Source organism: Lampetra planeri, chromosome 43 (genome assembly GCF_965212315.1).
Source record: "Lampetra planeri chromosome 43, kcLamPlan1.2.h2, whole genome shotgun sequence".
Taxonomy (NCBI): Eukaryota; Metazoa; Chordata; class Hyperoartia; order Petromyzontiformes; family Petromyzontidae; genus Lampetra; species Lampetra planeri.
Window position 1 is genome coordinate 3,153,912 of NC_136149.1, and position 13,459 is coordinate 3,167,370.

General features: G+C 48.1%; 1 protein-coding gene across 1 annotated transcript in view; it reads left to right on the forward strand.

Moving 5' to 3' along the window:
- Nucleotides 1-13,459, forward strand: part of UVRAG (UV radiation resistance associated) — a 93,567-nt gene that overhangs the window by 22,133 nt on the left and 57,975 nt on the right. Inside the window, exons 7-8 of the mRNA XM_078614057.1 lie at nt 9,968-10,073; nt 13,018-13,144. Coding sequence (XP_078470183.1) covers nt 9,968-10,073; nt 13,018-13,144 — 233 coding nt within the window. The remainder of the gene's footprint in view (nt 1-9,967; nt 10,074-13,017; nt 13,145-13,459) is intronic.

A 13,459-nucleotide genomic window follows, 5' to 3' on the forward strand; every position in this document is an offset into this window, starting at 1 on the left:
CCAACGTCACCTGAAACAACCTTGCTTTAATCATTGGTGGGTGAATCCCAGATTGGGGCCCAGGATCTCAGTGGTTTTGGCCCAGGCGCTCTTGCATGGCTATAATGAGAACCCCCTGAGCTATCCGCGACCACCTTGTAGAGGCCAATTTTGTTGAACCCCGAGTGGTAACCTCGAACGAAAGTATTAAATAAGTGAACTTTGATGCAAAATCATTAGTATGTTTATATTTCAATGCCTCGCAAAAGCAGTCTTCCGGTTAGGCAAAGAGCTGTCGCTCAATGGCCGGTATCGCTTGGTTATGCGGGAGAGAAAAAAACTGCGCTGTTAAAGAAAAGTGCAAGATTAATAGCAGGTCTCCACACATTCACTTTTTAACATGGACATACAATGTAGCGCAAGTGTTTTTATTGGAAGTGTTGAGCCGCCAGCTTTGGCCGGGTTAAGAGCAGTCATCTATCAAGCGGAGGGGAGCTGATGAGGTGCAAAGAATGGAAGAGAAATAACGATTAAAATTCTCGGAAATGTGAGGCTCTGCAAGGTTAGGGCGCACTAGGAAACGAATCGATCTCAATACAGCGCTTCCGTTTTTTTAAAATTTATATGCATGTTTTTTTCTTCGCAGCGTTAAGAAAAATTGCTTTCTTTCTCTCGCTCGCTCGCCCGCTCGCTTGCCCTGCACCCCACTCTCGCACCCCGTCTCTTGGTCTATCGATAATAATCTGTTTTAACAGCTGTAATCACGCTCCAGCCTCCACACAAACCTCCTTCCCCCACACTTTGTTTTACCGCCCTCCCGTCGCCCCCACACCTCCCCCCTCCAAACCACTACCCCCTCACTACTACCCCCTCACTACTACCCCCCCCACCACTACCCCCCCACCAAGCAGCCCAAACGCCCCGACCTTTTCGCCCCGACGCCTGCGGATTTTTTTTGTCTCGTCGCTTTTTTTTTTCTCGCGCCGGAGTGTAGAGTTACTTTGACACTTGTACGAACGCCAAGCGAAGGTGAACGAGAGTCTTATCGAATATCAGGGGGGGCTAGATTATCCTTGCGGTTCGCGCGATCGCCGCCGCCCACCACCGCCGAGCCGGTTCGTGCCGAGTCAACGGTTGGATTCCCGCAAAGACCCGCGGCGGTGCCCCGGTAATCAACATCGTACGCCGTTGACGGTGATGTTGGACATTAAGGAGCGGGGAAACTCTTGTCGCTGTAATTTTAAAAGACGAGGCTATTATGCGTGGGTATTTTTTCCGGCCACTCCAATTTCCTCTCCCCACTTAAAAGAAAAATACTCGGCGCAAAGAATTGGCCACTTCCAGCCAGGATCTTCAGGAATGAAGCCTAAATGTGTAGTTTGTGTACAGACAAATTACATGGATAATACGTTGATTTTTACTTTTGAAAAATTATACCGTAGCAATCATGTAATATCTAGATAGATATTTGTTGTTGTTTTGTTTGTTTCAGCAGGAAGACCTCAATAAGCTATTTGGCTCTGTTTAATGGGCATCCCGCAACAACCCACACTTCATATTGCTGTTAACGTTCACATTTTGACGGCACATTCTATTTTTATTTGCCCGCATATTTTAAACGTTGCCCCCATGTCACAGTGAAATGGAGCATAAGTGTCTGTGAATTCCACAATATGGTGTAGTCTCCAACCTGAACGTGAACCTTTTATTTTGATCCCTAGGTACCTTTAAGGTATGCAATTATTGTGGCTTAATGCCCCACCTTTGCTGCATTAAAACTCTAAGTAAAAAAAATGGTATCATCTTGAAGGTGTTTTTTTCCCCACTCAAGTGAGTGTTGGTGATGTGGCATTCTTCCAATGGTGGAGCCAGGATTTTCAGGTAGGGGGGGCAACCCCTCCAGCAATGAAAAATGATAGGAGTTGTTAGTGAGTACGGACTTGTCCCTTGCTTTTTATTGGATGCGTGTGTGGCGATGGCACAGCCATCAATCGAGGATTGAATTCGAACCGTGTGATCGACATCGCGCTCGCTGAAGGTGAATGCCTTCCGGTAAGTTGTGTACTGTATACGCAACTCCGCACAATTCTGTGAGTCACTTATAACTGCTTTGCCGTTACTTATTGCCAATTATGGACTCAGAATATTGTCCTATCATCTCATAGAGTCCCTGGCACGTAATAATATGCTACACAGTGGCAGTGGGGGGTCACAAAATTCCGATTTATTACTAATAAACCCCAATGATCCGATCGAAATTAGGGATTTCGTTCGGATCATTGGGGGGGGGGGGCACGTGCCACCCCACCCCCCCCCACTGGCTCTGCCAGTGTGTTCATCTGTCAATGCCGCCCCTGTGATCCGGCGGTGGTGGTTTCTTCATTCTTTGCTCACTCTTACGGTCCACAGGTCAATGACTGTTGACCTTCTACAAAACTTGTACTCGTGTTATTGATCTCGGAGGAATGATGCTGGGCTAAATTGACCTTGACCAAGATTGTGAGTTTGCAGATGTTTTTTTAAAAGGCACCGTTATTGACGAATGGGTTGAATTTTCTTTTCTCTCTCTTGGGTCTTTTTGTTGCCCACTTTATTTTCTCTTGCGCCCTCGGCATCATGTTATGGATAGCGTGCCATCCGTTTGTAAATCTCACGGAGAAAGTGCATCCTGTCTGTGTGTGTCGGAGAATGACCCCGGGAGAGATATTTTTTTTGACGGCTTTTTCCAGAAAAATACTTTCGGGATTTTTCATCCCTGACACACTCTGCCACGACAGTGTTTGTTGCATGACGATAGCAGTGATATTTTTTGTAAATCTCAGACTCGGAATGAGGCAAAATAGGTGCAAAAAAATTAACCCGTAAAAACATAGTTTTCCACTATAAATCCTTTATATGCGTGGCATCGGTTTTATTTTATTATTCATTTCTGTTTTTCTTGAGTAAGAGTTTCATTTTTATCACATTGGTATTTTAAATTAAATATGAAAAAAAATTTTTTTCCTAAAAAGTGGAAAATTTAGGAATTTTTTTTCACGAAAATAAATTGTCACGCACAACGAGTCTGTGTGCAAAATGTCAGCTCGATTGGATCACGGGAAGTGGGTTAAAAAACCACCGAAATATTTGCACGGTCGTAAGCGCGCAAGCAAGCAAGCAAGTGAACTTAATATAAAGGATTTAAAAACAAATTGAACGTGATATTTTTCTGAACATCCATCGGTGATCAGACTGTGCCATCGGTTTCGCCCTGCTTGAGAACCGTTTTCAATCACGGGTGGCTCAAATCTCGATTGGAAGGCAGGAGCTCAGCTGTGCTGGCTTAGCTCTCTGACCTCCGACCCACCCGGCTACCTCTGTTCCAAACTCTCGCAGCGAGCGGCGTGTCAGAAAACAACCCTGTGAAGATGCTATCGTGAGTGTCAAATAAGTATAACCCGTAAAAACAAAGTTTTTCACTATAAATCCTTTATATGCGTGGCGGCTAGAGTCCTCTCGTCCTCTGGCTTGAGATGGCTGCCACCTATGGGTCAGATGATTGTCTGGCAGCATTAAACATTTGGTAATTAAATATTTTAAAAAATTTCCCTAAACAGTGTAAAATTTTTTGACGAAAATGCATTGTCACGCACAACGAGTCTGCGTGCAAAATGTCAGCTCGATTTGATCACGGGAAGTGGGTTAAAAAACGACCGAAAGATTTGCACGGTCCTAAGCAAGCAAGCGAACTTAATATAAAGGATTTAAAAAGTGCGAGTCCTTCGCCATTCCGTCTCCCGTTTCCAGACCATTGCTACGGTGGGGTTGAGTCTTTCTTGAGGGCGACCACCGTTGGCTTCCCCAAAAAAGGGCTGCCCATTTTATTCATTCCCAGAGGGATGTCGGATTGAGTCAAATCCTTCAAGCAGGATATCACCTCGCAACCTTCTGATTGTGAGAGGACTCGCTTCTGCCGATGAGCTACACGGCCAGGATTTTTCAGTAGGAATGTGGTAGACATCGTTTCTTGTCTCTACGTTAGGGGTACGTGTTATACATTTCCTGCAATGAATAGTCATCGTATCTCAATGAAACCACGATTTTTTATTCTCATATTTGGAATTGGCCAGATGAAGTGAAGATAAAGAGCATAATGTCATTAATTTGTTTAGCAGTCATTTGTGACTTGCTTGAAACCATAACCTCACTAAACCTGAGAGCCCTGTTTTAACCATGGGGGGCTGAAACCCGGATTAGAACCCAGAATCTCATTGGTAACCAACTCACTGCTTTGGCATTGGCGTTGAGACCACGTGCAACTTGGCAAGCAGCTTTATAATAATTATCATCTCGTCAGAACTGGGGAATGCAAAGCTGGTCTCAGCAGGGGTTGCATGGGTGACCGCCATGCCGAATGCAAGTGCTGTAGGCTGCCGTGATGCTTCTTCAGCAGCAGAGGGCCTTGCAGGAAAATCCCTTTTTTTCATCTTGGTTCTTTCGGTAAAGTCACGTAGAATGGAAAAAATAAAATAATAAAAATAAAACATTAAATAATTCTCACGAGAGTTTCGGCCACAACGCAAGCAGCCGTCCTCAGGTGAAGAACAGGTCTGTCGGGGAGACAGCGTCTGAATGTCTTCTCGACAGACCTGTTCTTCACCTGAGGACGGCTGCTTGCTTTGTGGCCGAAACATCGTGAGAATTATTTTATGATGTTTTATTTTTATTATTTTATTATTTCCATTCTACGTGACTTTACCGAAAGAACCAAGAAGATGAATCCCTGCAGTCACGAAAGCTTTAAATCGAAAAGAAAATCCCTTTGTTGCATTGTGCAATGCTACAAAATCTACGCTTCCCGCCTTCACCATCCTGCAGTGACTCGGGGTGGTCATAACTCCCCCCCACCCACCACCGGCATGGCTTGGGGGAGGCCCTCATCCAGCAGTGGATTGCCTCTTGAAAGGTCTGTGCGTAATTATTGTAAGCAATCCTGGATTGCGGGGAACCTTGGCCGTGGGGGCGAGGGCCGCGCAGTCTGACCCAGACATTTAAGTGGCGCTATCGGTGATCGTGCCGCCCTCGCCGACACTCCGAGCCTAACCCCGCTGGACCCTTGTTCCCAACCGTGCGTTTATCTGCGATGGAGCGGAATGCCTGGCACTCGGTGCACGGTAACAAACTGAGATTCGACATTGGCCCTTGCCCCATCTGCCGCTCCTTTGTTGTTGTTGGTGGTGGTGGTGGGAGAGGGGAGTGGAGGGTGGTTGGGGGGGAGCGGCGCGCTGCACGATAGTGGCCACCGCTTGTCTGATCTCGGCGGCGATGAGCGCCTATCGATCGCCTGCTGTGGTCGCAACGAGCAAGGGATATCAGAATATTTCTACTGAATCCGATGAGCTATGAAGCTATTTTTCACAGATGTCATTTAGGGGCGGGTCAGATAGCTACAACAACAAACAATAAAAAAAACGATAGGAGTGAAAACTATAGGAAAGGTAAGCAAATCACAATTTTTTCTTTTATTTTACCAGGTAAGGCTCAATGAGCTATTAGTTATTTTTCAGAAGAGACCTGGCCATAAATGATAGCTCAACGATGTGGCTTATCATGAGTGCCGTGCTCATCCTGTGTGGAAAGCCTTGTGTCTGTGGTGCCAATTCTACATTTCGACATTTCATGGTGGACTACAAAGTGGTAACCATTGGATTATGAGCTTACACTCTCTTAATGGCTGCAATACCTAAAATGGAAATAACAAATCCGTGCATAAAATCACAACAAAATGGGGGGGGGGGGGGGGGGGAAGCAGCCGCCCAGGGGTCGCTGTCGATTGTGATTCCGTGGCGTCGTTAAACAAACGAAAACAAAAAATATTAATTTAACCCAGTGGTGTGAGGAGGAGAAGGGGGGGGGGAGAAGTTTAAAAAATGAAAGTTAAACTCGAGTGAAAATTTCAAAATAAATACTTTTTTACGAAACCGCAATGCAGAAACATGTTAGCTAATTGAATTAAAGTAGCATAAAAAGTGTGTTATTACATGCTCGGAGAGGCTCGGAGGAACCAGATCGTTTAAATACGAGCAGGGCCCCAAAAGGCTTCTTTTATTTCTTCCTAAACCGACAAATGTAACTTTTTGCTGGGCGCGCGCGCGCATGCTCGTACTAAGTGGAGAGACATGCCCGTTGAGTGTGTACTGGCTGCTTGGTAAGCCGAGGCTAATTTGGCACCGTGGCACATTCCTTATGCGCCACAATTCCCGGACAACGATAATTGTTGCTAATTAATTCCACGGCGGAGCTGCGGCGGGCACGCCGGCGCTGCCAACTGCGGCGGCTTGCGTTTGATTCCCGGCCGCAGCTAGCATAGGCGATGTCTGAATTGGTCGAAGAAGTGCCCCCCTCCCCTCCCCTTCCCTTCCCTCCACCATCCACACCGACCAGTGTGGTGAAGTACGGTCGAGCAACCCCCACGACCCGCACTGCGTTTGTCGGCTGCCATCCAGTATGCGTACGTAGCCGTAGGTTTCTGGTGAAGCCACTGCAGTTGATAAAAAATTGCAGCGTTTTTTCTACTACGTTGATTAAAGTGTTGTGGCTGCGACATTGAAAGTAACTTGCAAGTTTCCCCCCCTCCCCCACTCTTTTACGAAGAGTCAAACTTGTATTGGACAACCCGGTAGGATGGGGATTGTCTGGTTCTATTTGTATGCGTCTTGGTAATTTGTTTAGCTTTCTTGTACTTTTCACTGCTGTCATGTTTTTGTATTGTTTGTTGTTGTAACGTTCTTACCCCGTGCCCCGACCGAACGTCTGTGATAAAAGAGCTTTATAGCTCATCTGATTCCTCCAGGATAAATAAATATTCTGATTCTGATGAAGAGATACACCCAAAAAACGAATACCCCTGATCATGTGGTCTCACGTGTTATTTTGTAGGTGCTCCTCACCATACCTTTAAATAGGATTCTTTACATTAAGAAATCTTCACTTATGTCGATAGCCCAGGGCACTTGAACAAAGTTTATACCTGAGAAGGTGGTGGTGGTGGATGTGGCTTGGGGAGTCCTTTATCCAGCAGTGGAGTGACCATGGCTGATAATGATGATGATATCCCTGTAGGCAGTAAATTGCTCAATCCGTCCATCAGTATCAGCGTCGAGTTCGGAGGTCGATAGTCAACGTATGGCAGCACTTTTCCTCGAGAACAACCTTTCATCGCCCCCCCCACCAAGTCCCTCTTTGTCTTCCTCTTCCCAAGGACAAGGCAGCTTGGCAGTAACATTTTCCTTGGGAGCCTCAGACACCATTTCCTTCCTCCCTCGGACGAAATCCCTGCATCGTCCTTTGTTATCCCATTAATTTTAACACGTCTTCATTCGTTGATTGCTATCAAAGCGAGCTGATCCAATTGAGGGTTTGTTAGGGCCTCTTCAACGTGACATGATCATCATTCATCCCAGTGCTTGAAGCTGTACCCTCGGGAAAGGTGCAAATTGAAGGCCGATGTCCACTAAAAAAATCAACGAAATGTTGATTAAACCATTGCTCCAGGAATAAAAACGTTAATGAACCCTTTCTCGGGGGGCGGCGAGGGGGGGGGGTGGTCAAAGGTGTGGGAATAATTCTGGCCTCTTTGACAGACGTTGATATCGTTGAATGATTCCTTAGAATTAATTTGGTGGCAACGCCTAAAGAAAGACCGCGTGTGCAGGAATGTGGCACCGTGAGCCGAGTCGGTTGACAGAATTATTAAAGTTGCGGACAGACCTTTCACGGCCGGCCCTGCACGGCGTAGATTTTTGAGAGACACTCTGAGGACGGCGCGTGTTTACGTGCGACTTAGCGCCCTGTACGATTGAAACTTTGTTGCCGTCTTAAATCGGGCACACCGGGTGTAGGTGGTCGGTGGTGCGTCGCCGATGGCTTCTCGGCCTCGTTAAAATTCGCCGAGATTTCTCAGGGTGAACCTAACGCCTTGATTTCAAAAATCCCCAGACCGCGTCATTTTTCGTTTGCCGACTGACCGCGTGGAGGAGACACGAGGGTTTAAGGAGGAACGGCGCTGCAACCCGGAGATGTTGCTCCTGAGACCTTCCACAGTTCTGTCACAAATATGTTTTGTGTTTATGGGGGCATTACCCCACCCCCTGAAACCTCGAGTGCACGGGTTCCCAACCTTTTTGCTATGGCCCCCCCGCACCCCCTACCCCCCATTTGAGATCAACTCAACGCCCCCCGTTCCCCCCTCTATGCATGGCACTAGTCAACACGGTGTTAGTAAGCAAATGCGTTTCACGTTGTGCATGCGTTGTGTTACTACGGCATGTTTTTCATGTTCTATATTAGTGTGTGTTGTGTTAGTAATGCTCGTGTGTCACGTTGTGTATTAGTGCGGGTAGGGCACGTGTTTCACGTTGCGTGTTAGTGCGCGAGCGAGGGACGTGTGTCACGTTGCGTGTTAGCCTGTGTTGCGCGAGTACGGCGTGTGCGTGTTTCACGTCGTGTGGTAGCGAGTTTGTCGTCGCAACGGATCGCTGGCGTTAGCCGCGCCGTGCATTCGCCCCCATCGGGGCTTCAGAGAAGCGCCTCTTCAGCTGTTCCACCATCGCCACTTTGTGTCACGTTCGACTTTTGAGGAAAATACAACTTCCTCGCGGGGACCGGGGTAATCTCCGTCATTATTTAACGCGATTACATCCCGGCAGTTATTCGCAATGCACTGCGCCCGTCACAGTTTACGCCTTGTTACGCTTTGGCGGGCCACATTTCGTAAACAAAACAAGCGCGCACCCTAAAGCCGTACTTGCTCCCACCTCGTGTCGTGTCGAGATTTAGAACGGATTGAACAAAAGAATATTGAAAACACTTAAACCTGATAAGAGAAGTAGGTTAAGAAAACATTAATTATGTACGGTAAAAGCGTCTCCCCTTTCCTCCGCAGTTTTCTTTATTTTTAACAAAGGTTTGGCAGGTGAAGCAGCCTTCACATGGCAGTGATTATGCCTTGGCCAGAGTGCACGCGCACGCGCGCGTGTGTGTTTGTATACGCGAGTGTGAGCGTGCATGTGCATATGTGCGCGGGGAGCACTTGCACTAACAGTCTGTTGAAGCTACATGGAGGATATCTGTCTTTGGGGAGCGGTGGTGTAGCGGTTAGCGCTAAGAAGCTGGCGAACCCCGAGTTCGATTCCCGTTCACGGCCAACACCGGTGACGGTTATCTGAACCGGTCTTGGGCCTCGCCTAGGTCGACTCAACCTCATACAAGTACCTGGTGCGGTGTGTAAACATCGCCACTGTGGCGTTGGCCACCCACCCCCTCGTGTGCCCTGCCAACCTCAATAGGTGCTCAAGAGCTGCATTTGCCCCCCACTCTAAAAGTCCGTTCAAGGCTATACGGGGGGGGGGGATCTTTGTCTCTGCGTGCGGGCGCGAGCGCGGTAACGTGCGGAGCAAGCTGTGCCGATTTTAGGCGTCTGGTTGCATTGGGTTTGTAAAAAAATAAAAACATGTGCCGGGAAGAAACCAAAAAAAATCCCATCATTTGTAAGACAAGGGAGAGTAAAGTGGTGAAATTCCACTCGTTAACCAATTGTTGCTAAACCACTGCTTCGTTCCTTGTTGCGGATGCCACGAAGTCGCCTTTAATAAAGCGCAGCTTTCTTAGATTTGTGAAGTATAATTCTGTGTTTTAGAGGCAGTTGTGCGTGTGGGGAGCGGTTAGCGCGCTGATCTACAACCCCGGCGACCCGAGTTTGATTCCCACTCGCGGCCAACACCAGTGACGATTATCTGAACCGGTAGTGGGCTTCCCCTAGGTCGACTCGGCCTCAAATGAGTGCTTGGTGGAGTGTGTAAGCACATCGCCACTGGGGAGACAAAGGCGGCCGGGTGTGGAGTTGGACACTCAACCCCTCGTGTGCCGTGTCGGCCTTCATAGGTGCTCGCTAACAGCACTTGCCCCAACAGTCTTTTAAGGCTACACGGGGGATCTTTGTCTTTTCCAGGTTGCACACAGCTCAGCGCGCCATCAAGCAGACCCAGGCTACCGTCAAGAGAGTTCACAGAGACATTGAGGAGCGACTGCGCTCCAAGGCCAGCCACATACTCATGGTAAGCCTCTTCTCCCTTGCTCCACACAGCAGCAGCAGCAGAAGCATGTATGTTGAACTTCTTTCGCACCCTACGTAGCCAACCGTGCTAATCGGAGGTGCGGGGGAAGGACAACAAACTAAACACAAAAGGTAGTGGTAACGGGGGATGAAACCAGAGATTGTACGATTAGTCGATCGTTGATCAGTCAACGAAAAATTTGACAAAAATCTCCTAACATTTTTTACGTTCAATTCCTTCAGGCCATCTAAAAATTGGTGGCCGCCCCCATGTCCTGCCTCCTGAAGGTGGGAAACCCCCTTATACAAGCCACGCCCCAGCGCGAGGGGGCGCGGCTGATGATGTCACGAGCCTACGCCCATTACCTCTTGTTCAAGTGGCGCGCGTGAGATTATTGTTTTTTCACGTTAGCCTGTTGGTCGAGTAATCATGCTGATACGCGGTTGAGAAATCGATTGCTCAAATCATCGGAGAGTCCAGCTCTAGGTGAAACTATTTGTTGGCCAAGGTGGCTTGACCTGGTGGCCCTGCCAACTGTGTCACTGGGATTATGGGAAACGCCAAGAAGGCGGTTGACCCACAGTTTGCCTTGCATCAGGCTGGGAGTAAGATGTTAACTCCCTTGCCTGGTATGAAGGAGGTTGTGGGTTCGATCCCGACCCTGACGTCTGCTGTATATTTGGAGTGTGCATGTCTCTCTCTCTCTCTGCCTGTGGTTGCGTGGATTTTTTTCTGGGTCCTCTGAGGTTCCCCTCCACATTTATAATGATCAACATGCGCTTTGAGCATTTGACCGCTATACATTTCCACACGACGATAAGCCACTTTGTTGAGTTATCGTTTGTGATGGCCAGGACGCTTCTGAAAAGAGCAAAATAGCTCGGTGGGTAAAAAAAAATTATGCCCTCTGCCTACTTGGCACACTGATTTGGCGCACTGATTGGGTACTCTTGGCGTGCACGCCACCGGTTCTCCGTGCGGCTTGACGAGCTGCCCAGCAAACTGCTGTCCGCAATGCGTGGGAACTGACCAGGAGGTGGAACGAGAAGGGTGGTTGAACACGTATGACGTGACAACCACGCAAACACGTGTTTTGGATATCGAGTTATGATAGCGAAACGCAAGGAGATTAAAGTATTTTTAGCTCGTGCGTGTATCTGTTTGTGTGTGTGTATATTAAGACAAAGCAGTGGCGCGATGGTTCGCTCGCTGAACTCTGAACCCAAGAACCTGAGGTTGATTACCAGCCGCGGCTCACACGTCAGTGGCGAGTGTTATCGGAACTGGTTCTGGGCCTCCCCCTAGCTCGACTCGGCCTGAACACGCGCATCCATGCTGCGTGTGTACATTAGCACTGGGGAGACATGCATGCAGGGCATGCTGCTGACCTCACCACTGCCCCTTGCTTCATGAAACCTTTAATCGTTGCTCACTAACAGCAGCAGTTTGTTAAGGAAGCAACAATCTATAAAGGGTGTGCAATTATTTTTTTATACGTAAATACATTTGTCGGGAATGGCGGCACTGAGATTAACGCAGTGATTCACAAGAGGTTGATTTGCAGGTGTGTTACCTGGACCGGTCCCAAGGCTCCCTTGTTTCAACGTATTTACCTTATGCAGTGTGTTAACATCGGTACTGGGGAGTAAAATGGGGCTGGGCGTGGTTTTGACGACACTGCCCCATCGTGCATCGTGTTGGCCTTTATAGGTGCTTGCTCAAAAGTCTATCGTCATACAGTAAAACCTTGGATCGCGAGTAACTTGGTCTCGGAGTGTTTTGCAAGACGAGCAAACATTTTCAACAAATATTAATTTGATAAACGAGCGAGGTCTTGCAATACGAGTAGTACGTGTACACGCTTTGTCTGCCGAGCGTCACGTGATCACAACTGATGTACCAGTGCTTTGATATACGAGTGCTTTGGATTACAAACACGTTTCCGGAACGGATTATGCTCGCAATCCAAGGTTTGACTGTATATTGCGATTATCCTTCATTGTATTTAAGTGCATGGGCACAGTGATTTCACATTGCCTCTGCGAACCCGGCGACCAAAGTTCCATCCCAGGCCATGGATTATGTCACTGGCAAGTCGTATCTGAGCCTGACCTGGATTTCCCTTGCATTGAAGCGACACAATATCTGGTGTGTAATGTCAACATCAGCAAAAGGCGACCAGATGTGTTGTGCTGGCAAAACAAACTCCCTCTCGCACTCTGCCAGCCTTAATGGGTGTTCGACAACAATACTTGCGTCAACAGCTTGTCTAGCTAGCTATACACGTCATCTATGTCTGTTTGCACGTGTATCTGTGTGTTTATCTGCTACCGGTTCTGCGCCTCCACTAGATTGACTTGGCCTCAAATGAGTACCTGGCATGGTTTGTAAATATTGGCACTAGGGAGATAAAGGTGGCCGGCCGTGGATCATCCACTCCCTCATTTACCTTGCTGGCCCTAACAGCACTTGCCACAAGAGTCTGTTAATGCTATGTGGGAGATCTTTGTCTTTGCTTCAGAAAGTGCACCTAGCCTGCCACAAGCGCTGTGGCGACGTCACCGCCACTTAGTGGCGAATAGCAGCTGTTGCTTTTTTCTGGGCATGTGATTTGGGTGTTAATGTGTATGCAAGTTTCTTTGTCTCTGCATGTATGTATGTTTCTGTGTGTAAGTGTGTGTGTGTGTTTATGTCCCTGTGTGACAGCCCTTGCCCCAACATGCTGTATGGCTATAGAACACTCTTTGCTTGTACAGTGTGTGTCTGTGTGTTTTTCTATACCCAGGTGTCTGGGTATAGAACAATCTATACAATCTATAACCCTTACCCAATCCACTGCTGTATAAAGACCTCCACCATGTCGATCAAGGAGTTCGTTTGACCATACTTCACCGTTGTGGTAATAAGAATGTGTCTGTGTGTCTTTGTCTGCCTGTGACCGCAGCTGAAAGACCGTGAGCAGCTGCAGATCGGGATCTCCATGCTGCACTCGGAGCTGAAGCGACAGCGACAGGCCTTGGAGAAGCAGACAGATTTGCTGCTGCACACACAGATGGAACTCGCGCACCGAGGTCCGCATGACCAGAGGCACGCGGTTGGGGGGTCATACTGACCCCATAGCTGAAGCATCGGAAACATTACAATCGGCCCAATACCTCGCTTGCACTGTAGAACCAAACCTGACCCGCGCCGGGCACGGGTCAGGTTTTGTTTTTCCACTCGAGAAGCCGAGCCGTGCTGCCGACGTCGAGACGGAGTTTTATGCTTGTACATTTAATAGCGGCGACGGGTTTCCGACGGCAGAAAGCAACGGCTTCATTGTCGGCCGAATAAAAAATAAAATTGCCAAACACGCAGGGGCAGAATCCTCCTGAATGAGGGTCTTG